Here is a 22,976-nt window from a genome sequence, read left to right as displayed (position 1 = left end):
CTGAGTGAGTGACTGAGCGAGCTACTGACTGACTGACTGACTGGGTGAGTGACTGAGTGAACGACTGAGTGACTGACTGACTGGGTGACTGAGTGGGTGAGTGGGCGAGTGGGTGGGTTAGTGGCTGACTGACTGGGTGACTGAGTGAGTGAGTGACTGACTGACTGGGTGACTGACTGAGTGAGTGAGCGAGCGACTGACTGACTGGGTGACTGAGCGAGGCGCTCACCATGTCGGTGCCCAGGTCGATACACAGGATGGTGACTGTGCCCAGTGGCAGGGGGATGTTGGCAATGATGAAGAACAGGAAGGGAGTGACTCAGTGAGTGACTGACTGACTGGGTGACTGACTGAGAGAGTGACTGAGTGAATGAGTGAGTGACTGACTGACTGAGTGACTGACTGAGTGACTGACTGAGCGAGCCACTGACTGACTGACTGAGCGAGCCACTGACTGAGTGAGTGACTGGGTGACTGAGTGAGTGACTGACTGGGTGACTGACTGAGTGAATGAGTGAGTGACTGACTGACTGACTGAGTGACTGACCAACCGAGCGACTGACTGACTGAGCGACTGACTGACTGAGTGACTGACTGACTGGGTGACTGACTGACTGACTGACTGGGTGACTGACTGAGTGAATGACTGAGTGACTGACTGACTGAGTGAGTGACTGGGTGACTGAGCGAGGCGCTCACCATGTCGGTGCCCAGGTCGATGCACAGGATGGTGACTGTGCCCAGTGGCAGGGGGATGTTGGCAATAATGAAGAACAGGAACGGGGTGATCTCGGGGATGTTGCTCGTCAGCGTGTAGGCGATGGACTTCTTGAGGTTGTCGAAAATGAGGCGTCCTGTGTGGTGGGGGGGGGTGGGGGGTGGGGTGAGTCACACAGCCGCGCACTCAGATACTCACCCGGCTAGTCAGCCATCAACTCACCCACTCACTCATCCACTCACCCACTCACTCACCAACACACTCACTCACTCACCAACCCACCCACCAACCCCCACACCCACCCACCAACCCACCCACCACCCACTCACCAACCCACCCACCCACCCACTCCCTCACCCACCCACCCACCCACCCCCCCACCAACCCACCCACTCCCTCACCCACCCATCAACCCACCCATCAACCCACCCATCAACCCACCCATCAACCCACCCATCAACCCACCCATCAACCCACCCACCCCCCCACCCACCCACTCACTCACTCACCCCCCCACCCACCAACCCCCCCACCCACCCACCCCCCCACCAACCCACCCACCCACTCCCTCACCCACCCACTCCCTCACCCACCAACCCACCCACCCACCTACTCACCCCCCCACCCACCCACCAACCCACCCACTCACCCACCAACCCACTCACCCACCAACCCACTCACCCACTCACCCACTCAGTCACACACTCACCAACCCACTCACCCCCACACCAACCCACCCACCCCACCCACCCCCCCACCAACCCACCCACCTTCCTCCACTCCCGTCACGATGGAGGCGAAGTTGTCGTCCAGCAAGATCATGTCACCCACCAACTCATCCACTCACCCACTCACTCACCAACCCACCCACCAACCCACCCACTCACCCACCGACTCCCTCACCCACCCCCCCACCCACTCACTCACCCACCCACCCACCCACTCACCCACCCACCAACCCACTCACCCACCCACTAACCCACCCACCAACCCACCCACTCACCCCCCCACTCACCCACCAACCCACTCACCCACCCACCAACCCACTCACCCCCCCACTCACCCACCAACCCACTCACCCACCCACCAACCCACTCACCCACCCACCAACCCACTCACCCACCCACCAACCCACTCACCCACCCACCAATCCACCTACCCACCCACTCACCCACTCAGTCACACACTCACCAACCCACTCACCCCCCCACCAACCCACTCACCCACCCACCAACCCACCCACCCCCCCACCCCCCCACAAACCCACCCCCCCACCAACCCACCCACCTTCCTCCACTCCCGTCACGATGGAGGCGAAGTTGTCGTCCAGCAAGATCATGTCACCCACCAACTCATCCACTCATCCACTCACCCACCGACTCCCTCACCCACCCCCCCACCCACTCACTCACCCACCCACCCACTCACTCACTCACCCACCCACTCACCCCCCCACAAACCCACCAACCCACCAACTCACTCACCCCCCCCACCCACTCACCTCCCCACCCCACCCACCAACCCACCCACTCACCCACCCACTCCCTCACCCACCAACCCACTCACCCACCCACTCACCCACCCCCCCACCCCACCCACCAACCCACCCACTCACCTACCCACTCCCTCACCCACCAACCCACTCACCCACCCACTCACCCACCCACTCCCTCACCCACCCACCCCCCCACCCACCCACCCACCCACCTACTCACCCCCCCACCCACCCACCAACCCACCCACTCACCCACCAACCCACCCACCAACCCACTCACCCACCCACCAACCCACTCACCCCCCCCACCCACCAACCCCCCCACCCACTCACCCCCCCACCCCCCCACTCACCCACCCCCCCACCCCCCCCCTCCCACCCACCCACCCCCCCACCAACCCACCCACCTTCCTCCACTCCCGTCACGATGGAGGCGAAGTTGTCGTCCAACAGGATCATGTCGGCCGCCTGTTTGGAAACATCCGAGCCGGCAATGCCCATCGCCACCCCGATGTCGGCCTTCTTCAGCGCCGGGGAGTCGTTCACTCCGTCACCCGTCACAGCCACGATGGCACCCTGGGGGGGAGGGGGGTGGGGGGAGAGTGGGTGGGTGAGTGGGTGGGTGGGTGGGTGAGTGGGTGGGTGGGTGAGTGAGTGGGTGAGTGGGTGGGTAGGTGAGTGGGTGGGTGGGTGGGTGAGTGGGTGAGTGGGTGAATGAGTGAGTGAGTGGGTGGGTGGGTGAGTGGGCGAGTGGGTGGGTGAGTGGGTGAGTGGGTGGGTGGGTGGGTGAGTGGGTGAGTGGGTGGGTGAGTGAGTGGGTGGGTGGGTGAGTGGGTGAATGTGTGAGTGAGTGGGTGGGTGGGTGAGTGGGTGAGTGGCTGAATGAGTGGGTGAGTGAGTAGATGAGTGAGTGGCTGAGTGAGTGATGGAGTCGTTCACTCCGTCACCTGTCACAGCCACGATGGCACCCTGGGGGGGAGGCGGGTGGGGGGAGGGAGAGTGGGTGAGTGGGTGAGTGAGTGAGTGAGTGAGGGGTGGAGGGTGGGTGGGTGGGTTGGTGGCTGAGTGAGTGTATGGCTGGGTGAGTAGATGAGTGACTGAGTGAGTGGCTGAGTGAGTGGCTGAGTGAGTGGCTGAGTGAGTGTATGGCTGGGTGAGTAGATGAGTGACTGAGTGGCTGAGTGAGTGGCTGAGTGAGTGAGTGACTGAGTGAGTGGCTGAGTAGGTAGATGAGTGAGTGACTGACTGACTGAGTGGCTGAGTGAGTGAGTGGCTGAGTGAGTGGCTGAGTGAGTGGCTGTGTGAGTGAGTGGTTGAGTGAGTGGCTGAGTGAGTGAGTGGCTGATTGAGTGAGTGAGTGGCTGAGTGAGTGAGTGTCCGAGTGAGTGAGTGACTGAGTGAGTGAGCGACTGAATGACTGAGTGAGTGTGTGGCTGAGTGGCTGAGTGTTCGTCACCTGTCTCTGACACCCCTCCACTATGATGAGTTTCTGCTGCGGTGACGTCCTAGCGAACACGATCTCCGTGTGGCTGAGTGAGTGGCTGGGTGAGTGACTGAGTGAGTGAGTGAGTGGCTGAGTGAGTGAGTGATTGGCTGAGTGAGTGACTGAGTGTGTGGCTGAGTGACTGAGTGGCTGAGTGAGTGGCTGAATGAGTGAGTGAGTGGCTGAGTGAGTGAGTTAGTGGCTGAGTGACTGAGTGAGTGGCTGAGTGAGTGAGTAAGTGACTGACTGAGTGACTGACTGACTGAGTGGCTGAGTGAGTGACTGACTAAGTAGCTGAGTGTTCGTCACCTGTCTCTGACATCCCTCCACTATGATGAGTTTCTGCTGCGGTGACGTCCTAGCGAACACGATCTCCGTGTGGCTGAGTGAGTGGCTGGGTGAGTGACTGAGTGAGTGAGTGAGTGACTGAGTGAGTCAGTGAGTAGCTGAGTGAGTGACTGAGTGTGTGGCTGAGTGACTGAGTGGCTGAGTGAGTGGCTGAATGAGTGAGTGAGTGGCTGAGTGAGTGAGTGAGTTAGTGGCTGAGTGACTGAGTGAGTGGCTGAGTGAGTGAGTAAGTGACTGATTGAGTGACTGACTGACTGAGTGGCTGAGTGAGTGACTGACTAAGTAGCTGAGTGTTCGTCACCTGTCTCTGACACCCCTCCACTATGATGAGTTTCTGCTGCGGTGACGTCCTAGCGAACACGATCTCCGTGTGGCTGAGTGAGTGGCTGGGTGAGTGAGTGAGTGGCTGAGTGAGTGACTGAGTGAGTGAGTGGCTGAGTGAGTGACTGAGTGTGTGGCTGAGTGACTGAGTGGCTGAGTGAGTGGCTGAATGAGTGAGTGAGTGAGTGGCTGAGTGAGTGAGTTAGTGGCTGAGTGACTGAGTGAGTGGCTGAGTGAGTGAGTAAGTGACTGACTGAGTGACTGACTGACTGAGTGGCTGAGTGAGTGACTGACTAAGTAGCTGAGTGTTCGTCACCTGTCTCTGACACCCTTCCACTATGATGAGTTTCTGCTGCGGTGACGTCCTAGCGAACACGATCTCCGTGTGGCTGAGTGAGTGGCTGGGTGAGTGAGTGAGTGGCTGAGTGAGTGACTGAGTGAGTGAGTGAGTGGCTGAGTGAGTGACTGAGTGTGTGGCTGAGTGACTGAGTGGCTGAGTGAGTGGCTGAATGAGTGAGTGAGTGAGTGGCTGAGTGAGTGAGTTAGTGGCTGAGTGACTGAGTGAGTGGCTGAGTGAGTGAGTAAGTGACTGACTGAGTGACTGACTGACTGACTGAGTGGCTGAGTGAGTGGCTGAGTGACTGAGTGTTCCTCACCTGTCTCTGACATCCCTCCACTATGATGAGTTTCTGCTGCGGTGACGTCCTAGCGAACACGATCTCCGTGTGGCTGAGTGAGTGACTGAGTGAGTAGTTGAGTGACTGAGTGAGTGGCTGAGTGACTGACTGACTGAGTGGCTGAGTGAGTGACTGACTAAGTAGCTGAGTGTTCGTCACCTGTCTCTGACATCGCTCCACTATGATGAGTTTCTGCTGCGGTGACGTCCTAGCGAACACGATCTCCGTGTGGCTGAGTGAGTGGCTGGGTGAGTGACTGAGTGAGTGAGTGAGTGAGTGAGTGAGTGGCTGAGTGAGTGAGTGAGTAGCTGAGTGAGTGACTGAGTGTGTGGCTGAGTGACTGAGTGGCTGAGTGAGTGGCTGAATGAGTGAGTGCGTGAGTGGTGCTGAGTGAGTGAGTTAGTGGCTGAGTGACTGAGTGAGTGGCTGAGTGAGTGACTGAGTGAGTGAGTGAGTGGCTGAGTGAGTGAGTGAGTGGCTGAGTGAGTGACTGAGTGTGTGGCTGAGTGACTGAGTGGCTGAGTGAGTGGCTGAATGAGTGAGTGAGTGAGTGGCTGAGTGAGTGAGTTAGTGGCTGAGTGACTGAGTGAGTGGCTGAGTGAGTGAGTAAGTGACTGACTGAGTGACTGACTGACTGAGTGGCTGAGTGAGTGACTGACTAAGTAGCTGAGTGTTCGTCACCTGTCTCTGACATCCCTCCACTATGATGAGTTTCTGCTGCGGTGACGTCCTAGCGAACACGATCTCCGTGTGGCTGAGTGAGTGGCTGGGTGAGTGACTGAGTGAGTGAGTGAGTGGCTGAGTGAGTGAGTGAGTAGCTGAGTGAGTGACTGAGTGTGTGGCTGAGTGACTGAGTGGCTGAGTGAGTGGCTGAGTGAGTGACTGAGTGTGTGGCTGAGTGAGTGAGTTAGTGGCTGAGTGACTGAGTGAGTGGCTGAGTGAGTGAGTAAGTGACTGACTGAGTGACTGACTGACTGAGTGGCTGAGTGAGTGACTGACTAAGTAGCTGAGTGTTCGTCACCTGTCTCTGACATCCCTCCACTATGATGAGTTTCTGCTGCGGTGATGTCCTTGCGAACACGATCTCCGTGTGGTTCTTGAGGATCTCGTCAATCTGATCCTGCGACAGCTCCTTCAGGTCCGTGCCGTGCACCACGCACGCCTTGGCGTCCCTGGAGAGACACATCAGCAGCCACTCAGCTACACAGCCACTCACTCACCCAGCCACTCAGCTACACAGCCACTCACTCACCCAGCCACTCAGCTACACAGCCACTCACTCACCCAGCCACTCAGCTACACAGCCACTCACTCAGCTATACAGCCACTCAGCTACACAGCCACTCACTCACCCAGCCACTCAGCTACACAGCCACTCACTCACCCAGCCACTCAGCTACACAGCCACTCACTCACTCAGCCACTCACTCAGCCACTCAGCTACACAGCCACTCACTCAGCTACACAGCCACTCAGCTACACAGCCACTCACTCAGCTATACAGCCACTCAGCTACACAGCCACTCACCCAGCTACACAGCCACTCACCCAGCCAGCTACACAGCCACTCGGCTACACAGCCACTCACTTACCCAGCCACTCTATCAGCCACTCATTCACTCACCCAGCCACTCACTCAGCCACTCACTCAGCCACTCAGCCACTCACCCAGCCACTTGCCCAGCCACTCACCCACTCAGCTACACAGCCACTCACCCAGCCACTCACCCAGCCAGCTACACAGCCACTCACTCACTCAGCCAGCCACTCAGCTACACAGCCACTCACTCACTCACTCACCCAGCCACTCAGCTACACAGCCACTCACTCACTCACCCAGCCACTCAGCTACACAGCCACTCACTCGCTCACCCAGCCACTCACTCGCTCAGCCACTCGCTCAGCCAGCCACTCAGCTACACAGCCACTCACTCGCTCAGCCAGCCACTCACTCAGCTACACAGCCACTCACTCACTCACTCACCCAGCCACTCGCTCACCCAGCCACTCGCTCAGCCAGCCACTCACTCAGCGACACAGCCACTCACTCGCTCAGCCAGCCACTCACTCAGCTACACACTCACCCACTCACCCAGCCACTCAGCTACACAGCCACTCACTCGCTCAGCCAGCCACTCACTCAGCTACACACTCACTCACTCACTCACCCAGCCACTCACTCAGCTACACAGCCACTCACTCGCTCAGCCAGCCACTCACTCAGCTACACACTCACTCACTCGCTCACCCAGCCACTCACTCAGCTACACAACCAATCACTCACCCAGCCATTCACCCACTCAGCTACACAGCTACTCACTCACCCAGCCACTCACCCACTCAGCTACACAGCTACTCACTCACCCAGCCACTCACTCGCTCACTCACCCAGCCACTCACTCAGCTACACAACCACTCACTCACCCAGCCACTCACCCACTCAGCTACACAGCCACTCACTCACCCAGCCACTCAGCTACACAGTTACTCACTCACCCAGCCACTCGCTCGCTCACTCACTCAGCCACTCACTCAGCTACACAGCCACTCACTCACCCAGCCACTCACCCACTCAGCTACACAGCCACTCACTCACCCAGCCACTCACTCGCTCACTCACCCAGCCACTCACCCACTCAGCTACACAACCACTCACTCACCCAGCCACTCACCCACTCAGCTACACAGCCACTCACTCACCCAGCTACTCAGCTACACACTCACTCGCTCGCTCACCCAGATACTCACTCGCTCAGCCAATCACTCACTCACCCAGCCACTCACTCAGCTACACAGCCACTCACTCACCCAGCCACTCACCCACTCAGCTACACAGCCACTCACTCACCCAGCCACTCACTCGCTCACTCACCCAGCCACTCACCCACTCAGCTACACAACCACTCACTCACCCAGCCACTCACCCACTCAGCTACACAGCCACTCACTCACCCAGCTACTCAGCTACACACTCACTCGCTCGCTCACCCAGATACTCACTCGCTCAGCCAATCACTCACTCACCCAGCCACTCACTCAGCTACACAGCCACTCACTCACTCACCCAACCACTCACTCACCCAGCTACACAGCCACTCACTCACTCACTCACCCAGCCACTCACTCACCCAGCCACTCAGCTACACAGTCACTCACTTACCCAGCCATTCACTCACTCACTGATGATGACGTGGTTAACTGTGATGATGATGATGATGGTGGTGGTGATGATGATGATGGTGGTGGTGATGGTGGTTGTGATGGTAGTGATGATGGTGATGTTGATGGTGATGATGGTGGTGGTGGTGGTGATGTTGATGATGGTGATGGTTGTGATGTTGATGATGATGATGCCTCACCTGGGGTTGACTTGGCTGATGGGGATGTTGATGATGATGGAGGTGGTGGTGGTGGTGATGGTGGTGGTGATGTCTCACCTGGGGTTGACCTGGCTGATGGGGATGTTGATGATGATGATGTTAATGGTGGTAGTGATGATGTTGATGATGTTGATGGTGATGATGATGATGTCTCACCTGGGGTTGACCTGGCTGACGGGGATGTTGAGTCTGGCTGCGATGTCTTCCACCGTCTCGTTCCCTTCCGAGATGATGCCAACACCCTTGGCGATCGCCTTGGCCGTGATGGGATGGTCGCCCGTTACCATGATCACCTGACATCACCAACATCAACATCATCAACATCAACATCGTCAACATCAACATCATCACCATGATCACCTAACATCACCAACGTCACCAACATCAACATCAACATCGTCAACATCAACATCACCACCATGACCACCACCATCATCTACATCAACATTACCATGATCACCTAACATCACCATCATCACAATCAACATCATCATCATCACCATCAACAACATCACCAACATCAACAACATCACCAACTGCACTCAGCCACCCACCCAGCCACTTACTCACCCAGTCACTCACCCACCCACTCAGCCAGTCACTCAGTCACCCACCCAGTCACTCACCCACCCAGTCACTCACCCACCCAGTCACTCACCCACTCACTCACCCACCCAGTCACTCACTCACCCACTCAGTCAGTCACTCAGTCAATCACTCAGTCACTCAGTCACTCACCCACTCAGTCACTCACTCACCCACTCAGTCACTCACTCAGTCAGTCACTCACTCAGCCACTCACTCAGTCACTCACTCACTTAGCCAGTCACTCACCCACTCAACCACTCACTCAGTCACTCACCCACCCACCCACTCACTCAGTCACCCACCCAGTCACCCAGTCACTCACTCACTCACTCAGTCACTCAGCCACTCATTCACTCACTCAGTCACTCAGCCACTCACCCACTCAGCCACTCACCCACCCACTCACCCACCCACCCACCCACTCACTCACCCACTCACTCACCCACTCACCCACCCACCCACCCACTCACTCACCCACTCACCCACCCACTCACTCACCCACTCACCCACTCACCCACCCACCCACCCACCCACCCACTCACCCACCCACCCACCCACCCACTCACCCACCCACCCACCCACTCACCCACTCACCCACTCACCCACCCACCCACCCACTCACTCACTCACCTTGATGCCGGCGCTGCGACATTTCCCCACGGCGTCAGGCACGGCGGCTCTGGGCGGATCGATCATGGACATGAGCCCCACGAAGCAGTGACTCACACAGTCACTCACTCAGTCACTCAGTCACTCAGTCACTCAGCCAGTCACTCACTCACTCAGTCATTCAGTCACTCAGCCAGTCACTCACTCACCCACTCAGTCACTCACTCACCCACTCAGTCACTCACTCAGTCACTCACTCACTTAGCCAGTCACTCACCCACTCAACCACTCAGTCACCCACCCAGTCACTCACTCAGTCACTCACTCACCCACCCACTCACCCACCCACCCACTCACTCACCCACTCACCCACCCACTCAGCCACTCATTCACTCACTCACCCACTCAATCACTCACCCACTCACCCACTCACCCACTCACTCACCCACCCACCCACCGACTCACCCACTCACTCACTCACCCACTCACTCACTCACCTTGATGCCGGCGCTGCGACATTTCCCCACGGCGTCAGGCACGGCGGCTCTGGGCGGATCGATCATGGACATGAGGCCCACGAAGCAGAGGTCGGACGTCGGGAAGTTGACGTCGTCGGCGTCAAACTCGAACCCCTTGGGGAACTCCTCGGCCGGGAGATAGTGGTGGCAGAAACCTGGGGGGGGGAGATGGGGGAGATGGGGGGGAGATGAGGGGGGAGATGGGGCGGGAGATGAGGGTGATGAGGGGGGGATGGGGAGATGGGGGAGATGGGGGGCAGATGGGGGGGGAGATGGGGGGGGGAGATGGGGAGGAGATGGGGGAGATGGGGGAGATGGGGGAGATGGAGGGCAGATGGGGGGGGAGATGAGGGGGGAGATGGGGCGGGAGATGAGGGTGATGAGGGGGGGATGGGGAGATGGGGGAGATGAGGGGGAGATGAGGGGGGAGATGGGGCGGGAGATGAAGGTGATGAGGGGGGGATGGGGAGATGGGGGAGATGGGGGGGAGATGGGGGGGGAGATGGGGGGGGGGAGATGGGGAGGAGATGGGGGAGATGGGGGAGATGGGGGAGATGGGGGGCAGATGGGGGGGGAGATGAGGGGGGAGATGGGGCGGGAGATGAGGGTGATGAGGGGGGGATGGGGAGATGGGGGAGATGGGGGGCAGATGGGGGGGGAGATGGGGGGGAGATGGGGGAGATGGGGGCAGATGGGGGGGGGGAGATGGGGGGGATGGGGAGATGGGGGGCAGATGGGGGTGATGAAGGGGATATGTCTCTCTCTGTGTGTCTCTGTGTCTCTCTCTGTGTCTCTGTGTCTCTCTCTGTGTCTCTCTCTGTGTCTCTGTGTCTCTCTCTGTGTCTCTCTCTGTGTCTCTCTCTGTGTCTCTCTGTGTCTCTCTGTGTCTCTCTGTGTCTCTCTCTGTGTCTCTCTGTGTGTCTCTGTGTCTCTCTGTGTCTCTCTGTGTCTCTGTGTGTGTCTCTCTGTGTCTCTCTGTCTCTCTCTGTGTCTCTCTGTGTCTCTCTCTGTGTCTCTGTCTCTGTGTCTGTCTCTCTGTATCTCTCCGTCTCTCTGTGACTCTCTCGCTGTCTTTCTGCGTCTCTCTGTGTCTCTCTCTCTGTCTGTGTCTCTCCCTCTGTGTCTCCGTCTCTGTGTCTCTGTGTCTATGTGTCCCTCTCTCTCTCTCTCTGTGTCTCTGTGTCTCTCTCTCTGTGTGTCTCACCCAGGACTCTCTCCCCGAGACCTCCGAGCTCCATGTACGCGTTCTGGAAGGCCTCTTTGAGCTCGGGGTCGAGCGGCTGTTCGCGACCCTGCATTAGAATGTTGCAGCAGCAACATTCTGTCTCTGTGTGTGTCTCTGTGTGTCTCTGTGTGTCTCTGTGTGTCTCTGTATCTCTGTGTGTCTCTGTGTGTCTCTGTGTGTCTCTGTATCTCTGTGTGTCTCTGTGTGTCTCTCTCTCTGTGTCTCTGTGTGTCTCTGTATCTCTGTGTGTCTCTGTGTGTCTCTGTGTGTCTCTGTGTGTCTCTGTGTGTCTCTGTATCTCTGTGTGTCTCTGTGTGTCTCTGTGTGTCTCTGTATCTCTGTGTGTCTCTGTGTGTCTCTGTGTGTCTCTGTGTGTCTGTATCTCTGTGTGTCTCTGTGTGTGTCTGTGTGTCTCTGTGTGTCTCTGTGTGTCTCTGTATCTCTGTGTGTCTCTGTGTGTCTCTGTGTGTCTCTCTGTCTCTGTGTCTCTGTGTGTCTCACCCAGGACTCTCTCCCCGAGACCTCCGAGCTCCATGTACGCGTTCTGGAAGGCCTCTTTGAGCTCGGGGTCGAGCGGCTGTTCGCGACCCTGCATTAGAATGTTGCAGCAGCAACATTCTGTCTCTGCGTGTCTCTCTCTCTGTGTCTCTGTGTGTCTCTGTGTGTCTCTGTGTGTCTCTGTGTGTCTCTGTGTGTCTCTGTGTGTCTCTGTGTGTCTCTGTATCTCTGTGTGTCTCTGTGTGTCTCTCTCTCTGTGTCTCTGTGTGTCTCTGTATCTCTGTGTGTCTCTGTGTGTCTCTGTGTGTCTCTGTGTGTCTCTGTGTGTCTCTGTATCTCTGTGTGTCTCTGTGTGTCTCTGTGTGTCTCTGTATCTCTGTGTGTCTCTGTGTGTCTCTGTGTGTCTCTGTGTGTCTGTATCTCTGTGTGTCTCTGTGTGTGTCTGTGTGTCTCTGTGTGTCTCTGTGTGTCTCTGTATCTCTGTGTGTCTCTGTGTGTCTCTGTGTGTCTCTCTGTCTCTGTGTCTCTGTGTGTCTCACCCAGGACTCTCTCCCCGAGACCTCCGAGCTCCATGTACGCGTTCTGGAAGGCCTCTTTGAGCTCGGGGTCGAGCGGCTGTTCGCGACCCTGCATTAGAATGTTGCAGCAGCAACATTCTGTCTCTGCGTGTCTCTCTCTCTGTGTCTCTGTGTGTCTCTGTGTGTCTCTGTGTGTCTCTGTGTGTCTCTGTGTGTCTCTGTGTGTCTCTGTGTGTCTCTGTATCTCTGTGTGTCTCTGTGTGTCTCTCTCTCTGTGTCTCTGTGTGTCTCTGTATCTCTGTGTGTCTCTGTGTGTCTCTGTGTGTCTCTGTGTGTCTCTGTGTGTCTCTGTATCTCTGTGTGTCTCTGTGTGTCTCTGTGTGTCTCTGTATCTCTGTGTGTCTCTGTGTGTCTCTGTGTGTCTCTGTGTGTCTGTATCTCTGTGTGTCTCTGTGTGTCTCTGTGTGTCTGTGTGTCTCTGTGTGTCTCTGTATCTCTGTGTGTCTCTGTGTGTCTCTGTGTGTCTCTCTGTCTCTCTCTCTCTGTGTGTCTCACCCAGGACTCTCTCCCCGAGACCTCCGAGCTCCATGTACGCGTTCTGGAAGGCCTCTTTGAGCTCGGGGTCGAGTGGCTGTTCGCGACCCTGCATTAGAATGTTGCAGCAGCAACATTCTGTCTCTGCGTGTCTCTCTCTCTGTGTCTCTGTGTGTCTCTGTGTGTCTCTGTGTGTCTCTGTGTGTCTCTGTGTGTCTCTGTGTGTCTCTGTATCTCTGTGTGTCTCTGTGTGTCTCTGTGTGTCTGTATCTCTGTGTGTCTCTGTGTGTCTCTGTATCTCTGTGTGTCTCTGTATCTCTGTGTGTCTCTGTGTGTCTCTGTGTGTCTCTGTGTCTCTCTCGCTCTGTGTCTCTGTGTGTCTCTGTGTGTCTCTGTATCTCTGTGTGTCTCTGTGTGTCTCTGTGTGTCTCTCTCTCTCTGTGTCTCTGTGTATCTCTGTGTGTCTCTGTGTCTCTGTGTCTCTGTGTGTCTCTGTGTGTCTCTGTGTGTCTCTGTGTGTCTCTGTATCTATGTGTGTCTCTGTGTCTCTGTGTCCATCTCTCTCTCTCTGTGTCTCTGTGTGTCTCTGTGTGTCTCTGTATCTCTGTGTGTCTCTGTATCTCTGTGTGTCTCTGTATCTCTGTGTGTCTCTGTGTGTCTCTGTGTGTCTCTCTGTCTCTGTGTCTCTGTGTGTCTCTCTCTGTGTATCTGTCTCGCTGTCTCTCTCTCTCTGTCTCTCTCTGTGTGTCTCTCTGTCTCTGTGTCTCTGTGTGTCTCACCCAGGACTCTCTCCCCGAGACCTCCGAGCTCCATGTACGCGTTCTGGAACGACTCCGTCTCTCTGTCTCTCTGTGTCTCTCTGTGTGTCTCTGTGTGTGTCTGTGTGTCTCTCTGTCTCTGTGTCTCTGTGTGTCTCTGTGTGTCTCTGTGTGTCTCTCTGTCTCCCTGTCTCTGTGTGTCTCACCCAGGACTCTCTCCCCGAGACCTCCGAGCTCCATGTACGCGTTCTGGAAGGCCTCTTTGAGCTCGGGGTCGAGCGGCTGTTCGCGACCCTGCATTAGAATGTTGCAGCAGCAACATTCTGTCTCTGTGTCTCTCTGTGTGTCTCTGTGTGTCTCTGTGTGTCTCTGTGTGTCTCTGTATCTATGTGTGTCTCTGTGTCTCTGTGTCCATCTCTCTCTCTCTGTGTCTCTCTGTGTCTCTGTGTGTCTCTGTGTGTCTCTGTGTGTCTCTGTGTGTCTCTGTATCTCTGTGTGTCTCTGTGTCTCTCTGTGTCTCTGTGTGTCTCTCTCTCTGTGTGTCTCACCCAGGACTCTCTCCCCGAGACCTCCGAGCTCCATGTACGCGTTCTGGAAGGCCTCTTTGAGCTCGGGGTCGAGCGGCTGTTCGCGACCCTGCATTAGAATGTTGCAGCAGCAACATTCTGTCTCTGTGTCTCTCTGTGTGTCTCTGTGTGTCTCTGTGTGTCTCTGTGTGTCTCTGTATCTATGTGTGTCTCTGTGTCTCTGTGTCCATCTCTCTCTCTCTGTGTCTCTGTGTGTCTCTGTGTGTCTCTGTGTGTCTCTGTGTGTCTCTGTGTGTCTCTGTATCTCTGTGTGTCTCTGTGTCTCTCTGTGTCTCTGTGTGTCTCTCTCTCTGTGTGTCTCACCCAGGACTCTCTCCCCGAGACCTCCGAGCTCCATGTACGCGTTCTGGAAGGCCTCTTTGAGCTCGGGGTCGAGCGGCTGTTCGCGTCCCTGCATTAGAATGTTGCAGCAGCGATCGAGGATTCGCTCCGGGGCGCCCTTCATGACCAGCAGGTAGCGCGGGTCCGACTGGTCCTCCGTCTCGTGGATAGACAGCTGGGGACAGGGGGACACAGGGAGACAGGGGGGATGGTGAGACAGAGAGAGAGAGAGACACAGAGAGAGACAGAGAGAGAGAGAGAGACAGAGAGAGAGAGACAGAGAGAGACAGAGAGAGAGAGACTGAGTGAGTGTGTGAGTGAGTGGATAGACAGCTGGGGACAAAGACAGGGAGACAGGGGGGATGGTGAGACAGAGAGAGAGAGACACAGAGAGAGACAGAGAGAGAGACAGAGAGTGAGTGTGTGAGTGTGAGTGAGTGTGTGAGTGAGTGTGAAACAGAGTGAGTGTGTGAGTGAGTGTGTGAGTGAGTGTGAAACAGAGTGAGTGTGCGAGTGAGCGAGTGAGCGAGTGAGCGAGTGAGCGAGTGTGTGACTGAGAGAGTGAGTGAGTGAGCGAGTGAGTGAGTGAGTGAGCGAGTGAGTGAGTGAGCGAGTGAGTGAGTGAGCGAGTGTGTGAGTGTGAAAGTGAGTGAGTGAGCGAGTGAGCGAGCGAGTGAGTGAGTGAGTGTGAGAGTGAGTGTGTGACTGAGTGTGAGAGTGAGTGAGTGAGCGAGTGAGCGAGCGAGCGAGCGAGTGAGCGAGCGAGCGAGTGTGAGAGTGAGTGAGCGAGCGAGCGAGTGAGCGAGCGAGCGAGTGTGAGAGTGAGTGAGCGAGTGAGCGAGTGTGAGAGTGAGTGAGTGAGTGAGCGAGCGAGTGAGTGAGCGAGTGAGCGAGTGAGTGAGCGAGTGAGTGAGTGAGTGTGTGAGTGAGCGAGTGAGTGAGCGAGTGAGTGTGAGAGTGAGTGTGAGAGTGAGTGAGTGAGCGAGCGAGCGAGCGAGCGAGCGAGTGAGTGTGTGAGTGAGCGAGTGAGTGTGAGAGTGAGTGTGAGAGTGAGTGAGCGAGCGAGCGAGCGAGCGAGCGAGTGAGCGAGCGAGTGAGTGTGTGACTGAGTGTGAGAGTGAGTGAGCGAGTGTGAGAGTGAGTGAGTGAGTGAGCGAGCGAGTGAGCGAGGTGAGCGAGCGAGTGAGTGTGAGAGTGAGTGAGTGTGAGAGTGAGCGAGTGAGCGAGCGAGTGAGTGTGAGTGTGAGAGTGAGTGAGCGAGTGTGTGAGAGTGAGTGAGCGAGCGAGTGAGCGAGCGAGCGAGCGAGCGAGCGAGCGAGTGAGTGAGTGAGCGAGCGAGCGAGCGAGTGAGCGAGCGAGTGTGAGAGTGACCAGAGTGGGGAAGTATGGCTGCCCACCTGGTACTTGTTGGTGGAGTTGAAGGGGATCTCGGCCACTTTGTGGTTCTTCTCCCGCATCTCCTTCACAGAGCCCATGCACACCTCGATGCACTTGAGTAGCGCAGACTCGCTCGCATCGCCAGCCACGTCTCTCTACGGACACAGACACAGAGACACAGTGAGACAGTGAGACAGAGAGACACAGAGAGACACAGAGAGACAGTGGGAGAGACAGAGAGACACAGTGAGACAGAGACACAGAGAGAGACAGAGACACAGTGAGAGACACAGACTCGCTCGCATCGCCAGCCACGTCTCGCTACGGACACACAGAGACACAGTGAGACAGTGAGACAGAGAGACACAGAGAGACACAGAGAGACAGTGGGAGAGACAGAGAGACACAGTGAGACAGAGACACAGAGAGAGACAGAGACACAGTGAGAGACACAGACTCGCTCGCATCGCCAGCCACGTCTCTCTACGGAGACACAGAGACACAGTGAGACAGTGAGACAGAGAGACACAGAGAGACACAGAGAGACAGTGGGAGAGACAGAGAGACACAGTGAGACAGAGACACAGAGAGAGACAGAGACACAGTGAGAGACACAGACTCGCTCGCATCGCCAGCCACGTCTCGCTACGGAGACACAGAGACACAGTGAGACAGTGAGACAGAGAGACACAGAGAGACACAGAGAGACAGTGGGAGAGACAGAGAGACACAGTGAGACAGAGACACAGAGAGAGACAGAGACACAGTGAGAGACACAGACTCGCTCGCATCGCCAGCCACGTCTCTCTACGGACACAGACACAGAGACACAGTGAGACAGTGAGACAGAGAGACACAGAGAGACACAGAGAGACAGTGGGAGAGACAGAGAGACACAGTGAGACAGAGACACAGAGAGAGACAGAGACACAGTGAGAGACACAGACTCGCTCGCATCGCCAGCCACGTCTCGCTACGGAGACACAGAGACACAGTGAGACAGTGAGACAGAGAGACACAGAGAGACACAGAGAGACAGTGGGAGAGACAGAGAGACACAGTGAGACAGAGGCACAGAGAGAGACAGAGACACAGTGAGAGACACAGACTCGCTCGCATCGCCAGCCACGTCTCTCTACGGACACACAGAGACACAGTGAGACAGTGAGACAGAGAGACACAGAGAGACACAGAGAGACAGTGGGAGAGACAGAGAGACACAGTGAGACAGAGACACAGAGAGAGACAGAGACACAGTGAGAGACACAGACTCGCTCGCATCGCCAGCCACGTCTCTCTGCGGACACACAGAGACACAGTGAGACAGTGAGACAGAGAGACACAGAGAGACACAGAGAGACAGTGGGAGAGACAGAGAGACACAGTGAGACAGAGACACAGAGAGAGACAGAGACACAGTGAGAGACACAGACTCGCTCGCATCGCCAGCCACGTCTCTCTACGGAGACACAGAGACACAGTGAGACAGTGAGACAGAGAGACACAGAGAGACACAGAGAGACAGTGGGAGAGACAGAGAGACACAGAGAGACAGAGACACAGAGAGAGACAGAGACACAGTGAGAGACACAGACTCGCTCGCATCGCCAGCCACGTCTCTCTACGGACACACAGAGACACAGTGAGACAGTGAGACAGAGAGACAGTGGGAGAGAGACACAGTGAGACAGTGAGAGAGACAGAGAGACACAGTGAGACAGAGACACAGAGAGAGACAGAGACACAGTGAGAGACACAGACTCGCTCGCATCGCCAGCCACGTCTCTCTACGGACACACAGAGACACAGTGAGACAGTGAGACAGAGAGACACAGAGAGACACAGAGAGACAGTGGGAGAGACAGAGAGACACAGTGAGACACAGAGAAACAGTGGGAGAGACAGAGAGACACAGTGAGAGACACAGACTCGCTCGCATCGCCAGCCACGTCTCTCTACGTAGACACACACAGAGACACACAGACAGTGAGACAGTGAGACAGTGGGAGAGAGACACAGTGAGACAGTGAGACAGAGAGACGGTGAGACAGTGGGAGAGAGACACAGTAAGACAGAGAGACAGAGACACAGACTCGCTCGCATCGCCAGCCACGTCTCTCTACGTAGACACACACAGAGACACAGAGACAGTGAGACAGTGAGACAGTGGGAGAGAGACACATTGAGACAGTGAGACAGAGAGACGGTGAGACAGAGACAGAGAGAGACACAGTGAGACAGAGAGACAGAGACACAGACTCGCTCGCATCGCCAGCCACGTCTCTCTACGTAGACACACACAGAGACACAGAGACAGTGAGACAGTGAGACAGTGGGAGAGAGACACAGTGAGACAGTGAGACAGAGAGACGGTGAGACAGTGGGAGAGAGACACAGTGAGACAGTGAGACAGAGATACGGTGAGACAGTGGGAGAGAGACACAGACTCGCTCGCATCGCCAGCCACGTCTCGCTACGGAGACAGAGACACAGAGACACAGAGACACAGTGAGACACAGTGAGACACAGTGAGACAGAGACACACAGTGAGACAGAGACACAGTGAGACAGAGAGACAGAGACACAGAGACACAGTGGGACAGAGAGACAGTGGGAGAGAGACACAGTGGGACAGACACAGAGACACAGAGACACAGTGAGACAGAGAGACAGTGGGAGAGAGACACAGTGGGAGAGAGAGAGACACAGAGACACAGTGGGACAGAGACACAGAGAGAGACACAGTGAGACAGAGACACAGAGACACAGTGAGACAGAGACACAGAGACACAGTGGGAGAGAGACACAGTGGGAGAGAGACAGAGACAGAGACACAGAGACACAGTGAGACAGAGACACAGAGAGACAGAGACACAGTGGGAGAGACAGAGAGATGTTGGTGTTGCTGGTGGTGGTGGTGGTGATGGTGGTGATGATGGTGATGGTGGTGGTGATGATGGTGATGATAATGATGTTGATGGTGGTAGTGGTGATGATGATGGTGGTGGTGATGATAATGATGGTGGTGATGGTGGTGGTGATAATGATGATGGTGGTGATGATAATGATGTTGATGGTGGTAGTGGTGATGATGATGGTGGTGATGATGGTGGTGATGATAATGATGTTGAGGATGGTGATGATGATGGTGGTGATGATAATGATGTTGATGGTGGTAGTGGTGATGATGATGGTGGTGATGATGATAATGATGGTGGTGATGGTGGTGGTGGTGATGATGATGGTGGTGATGATAATGATGTTGATGGTGGTAGTGGTGATGATGATGGTGGTGGTGATGGTGGTGATGATAATGATGTTGATGGTGGTAGTGGTGATGATGATGGTGGTGGTGATGGTGGTGATGATAATGATGTTGATGGTGGTAGTGGTGATGATGATGGTGGTGGTGATGGTGGTGATGATAATGATGTTGATGGTGGTAGTGGTGATGATGATGGTGGTGGTGATGGTGGTGATGATAATGATGTTGATGGTGGTAGTGGTGATGATGATGGTGGTGGTAATGGTGGTGATGATAATGATGTTGATGGTGGTAGTGGTGATGATGATGGTGGTGGTGATGGTGGTGATGATAATGATGTTGATGGTGGTAGTGGTGATGATGATGGTGGTGGTGATGGTGGTGATGATAATGATGTTGATGGTGGTAGTGGTGATGATGATGGTGGTGGTGATGGTGGTGATGATAATGATGTTGATGGTGGTAGTGGTGATGATGATGGTGGTGGTGATGGTGGTGATGATAATGATGTTGATGGTGGTAGTGGTGATGATGATGGTGGTGGTGATGGTGGTGATGATAATGATGTTGATGGTGGTAGTGGTGATGATGATGGTGGTGGTGATGGTGGTGATGATAATGATGTTGATGGTGGTAGTGGTGATGATGATGGTGGTGGTGATGGTGGTGATGATAATGATGTTGATGGTGGTAGTGGTGATGATGATGGTGGTGGTGATGGTGGTGATGATAATGATGTTGATGGTGGTAGTGGTGATGATGATGGTGGTGGTGATGGTGGTGATGATAATGATGTTGATGGTGGTAGTGGTGATGATGATGGTGGTGGTAATGGTGGTGATGATAATGATGTTGATGGTGGTAGTGGTGATGATGATGGTGGTGGTGATGGTGGTGATGATAATGATGTTGATGGTGGTAGTGGTGATGATGATGGTGGTGGTGATGGTGGTGATGATAATGATGTTGATGGTGGTAGTGGTGATGATGATGGTGGTGGTGATGGTGGTGATGATAATGATGTTGATGGTGGTAGTGGTGATGATGATGGTGGTGGTGATGGTGGTGATGATAATGATGTTGATGGTGGTAGTGGTGATGATGATGGTGGTGGTGATGGTGGTGGTGATAATGATGATGGTGTTGATGATAATGGTGATGGTGGTGATGGTGGTGATGACGGTTCCACCTGAAGACGGAGGCTTGTGTTGCTTCCGAAACGTCGTGAATTTTTTAATTTGTTTTATTTTACTTTAATTAATTTACATTTTTTTACCTACACGGTGACTTTACCGGAAAAAAAAAACTAAGAGTACGAATTCTTGCAGTCACGAAAGATTCAAATCTAGAATGTTGATGGTGATGGTGGTGGTGATGGTGATGTTGGTGATGACGGTGATGTTGATGGTGGTGGTGATGGTAATGGTGGTGGTGATGGTGGTGGTGCTGGTGATGATGGTGGTGATTGTGTTGATGGTGGTGATGTTGATGGTGGTGATGGTGATGATGATAGTGGCAATGATGATTGTGATGTTGGTGATGATGATGTTGGTGATGTTGATGGTGATGTTGATGGTGGCAATGATGATGGTGATGTTGATGTTGGTGATGATGATGTTGGTAATGTTGATAGTGGTGATAGTGGTGATGGTGGTGATGGTGGTGATGGTGGTAATGTTGATGATGATAGTGGTGATGATGATGATGATGGTGGTGATGATGATAATGATGGTGATGATGATGGTGATGATGATAATGATGTTGCTGATGTTGATGGTGATAGTGGTGATGTTGGTGATGTTGATGGTGATGATGATAATGATGGTGATGATGATAATGATGGTGATGGTGATGATGGTATTGATGGTGATGATGGTGATGATGATAATGATGGTGATGGTGATGATGGTATTGATGGTGATGATGATGATGATGTTGTGTTGTGTTTTACCTTGAGGATGGGGAGTCCATCCTGGCCTCCCTTGAAGACGGCGCGGTTACAGAGCGAGGCGACGCGAGCCAAAGAAGTCCATGTAGCAGAGCTCTTGTCGAACGCCAGGCCTAGAGAGACACAGAGACAGGGAGAGAGAGACAGTGAGGCAGAGAGAGAGACACAGAGACAGGGAGAGAGACACACAGAGAGAGAGACACAGAGAGACAGAGAGAGAGACACAGAGAGACACAGTGAGCCAGAGAAGTCCATGTAGCAGAGCTCTTGTCGAACGCCAGGCCTAGAGAGACACAGAGACAGGGAGAGAGACACACAGACACAGAGACACACAGAGAGAGACACAGAGAGACACAGTGAGCCAAAGAAGTCCATGTAGCAGAGCTCTTGTCGAACGCCAGGCCTAGAGAGACACAGAGACAGGGAGAGAGACACACAGACACAGAGACACACAGAGAGAGACACAGAGAGACACAGTGAGCCAAAGAAGTCCATGTAGCAGAGCTCTTGTCGAACGCCAGGCCTAGAGAGACACAGAGACAGGGAGAGAGACACACAGACACAGAGACACACAGAGAGAGACACAGAGAGACACAGTGAGCCAAAGAAGTCCATGTAGCAGAGCTCTTGTCGAACGCCAGGCCTAGAGAGACACAGAGACAGGGAGAGAGACACACAGACACAGAGACACACAGAGAGAGACACAGAGAGACACAGTGAGCCAAAGAAGTCCATGTAGCAGAGCTCTTGTCGAACGCCAGGCCTAGAGAGACACAGAGACAGGGAGACACACACAGAGAGACACAGTGAGGCAGAGAGAGAGAGACACACAGAGAGATACACAGAGAGAGAGACACAGAGAGACACAGAGAGAGAGACACAGTGAGACAGAGAGACACAGAGAGATACAGAGAGAGAGACACAGAGAGAGGGAGAGACACAGAGAGATACAGAGAGAGAGACACAGAGAGAGGGAGAGACACAGAGACAGGGAGACACAGGGAGAGAGAGAGACACAGTGAGGCAGAGAGACACAGAGAGAGAGACACAGAGAGAGGGAGAGACACAGAGACAGGGAGACACAGGGAGAGAGAGAGACACAGTGAGGCAGAGAGACACAGAGAGAGAGACACAGAGAGAGAGACACAGAGAGACACAGAGAGAGAGACACAGAGAGAGAGACACAGTGAGACAGAGAGACACAGAGAGAGAGACACAGAGAGACACAGTGAGAGAGACACAGTGAGACAGAGAGAGAGACACACAGAGACAGAGAGAGACACAGAGACAGAGAGAGAGACAGAGAGAGGGACACAGTGAGACACAGAGAGAGAGACACAGAGAGAGAGACACAGTGAGACAGAGAGACACAGAGAGAGAGACACAGAGAGACACAGTGAGAGAGACACAGTGAGACAGAGAGAGAGACACACAGAGACAGAGAGAGACACAGAGACAGAGAGAGAGACAGAGAGAGGGACACAGTGAGACAGAGACAGAGAGAGACACAGTGGGAGAGAGAGACACAGAGACACAGAGAGAGAGAGAGAGACACAGAGACAGAGAGACACACAGAGACACAGAGACACAGAGAGAGAGAGACACAGAGACAGGGAGAGAGAGACACAGAGAGAGACACACAGAGACAGGGAGACACAGAGAGAGACACAGAGAGAGAGACACAGAGACAGGGAGACACAGGGAGAGAGAGAGACACAGTGAGGCAGAGAGACACAGAGAGAGAGACACAGAGAGATACAGAGAGAGACACAGTGAGACAGAGAGACACAGAGAGAGAGACACAGAGA

General features: G+C 54.7%; 1 protein-coding gene across 1 annotated transcript in view; it reads right to left on the bottom strand.

Annotated features, from left to right (window-relative positions):
• Positions 1-655: 655 nt before the first annotated feature.
• Positions 656-22,976, bottom strand: part of LOC144955725 (sodium/potassium-transporting ATPase subunit alpha-3-like) — a gene marked incomplete at its 3' end in the record, with an annotated part of 61,784 nt that continues 39,463 nt past the window's right edge. The window contains exons 10-17 of the mRNA XM_078885868.1: positions 21,172-21,281; positions 15,976-16,110; positions 14,561-14,753; positions 10,117-10,292; positions 8,579-8,715; positions 6,064-6,214; positions 2,621-2,789; positions 656-854 (exon numbers count right to left, since the gene is read on the bottom strand). Coding sequence (XP_078741994.1) covers positions 656-854; positions 2,621-2,789; positions 6,064-6,214; positions 8,579-8,715; positions 10,117-10,292; positions 14,561-14,753; positions 15,976-16,110; positions 21,172-21,281 — 1,270 coding nt within the window. The remainder of the gene's footprint in view (positions 855-2,620; positions 2,790-6,063; positions 6,215-8,578; positions 8,716-10,116; positions 10,293-14,560; positions 14,754-15,975; positions 16,111-21,171; positions 21,282-22,976) is intronic.

Source organism: Lampetra fluviatilis, unplaced genomic scaffold, assembly GCF_964198595.1.
Source record: "Lampetra fluviatilis unplaced genomic scaffold, kcLamFluv1.1 SCAFFOLD_617, whole genome shotgun sequence".
Lineage (NCBI taxonomy): Eukaryota > Metazoa > Chordata > Hyperoartia > Petromyzontiformes > Petromyzontidae > Lampetra > Lampetra fluviatilis.
The sequence above is the reverse complement of the archived record's forward strand: the minus strand, read 5'-3'. Positions and strand labels throughout refer to the sequence as shown.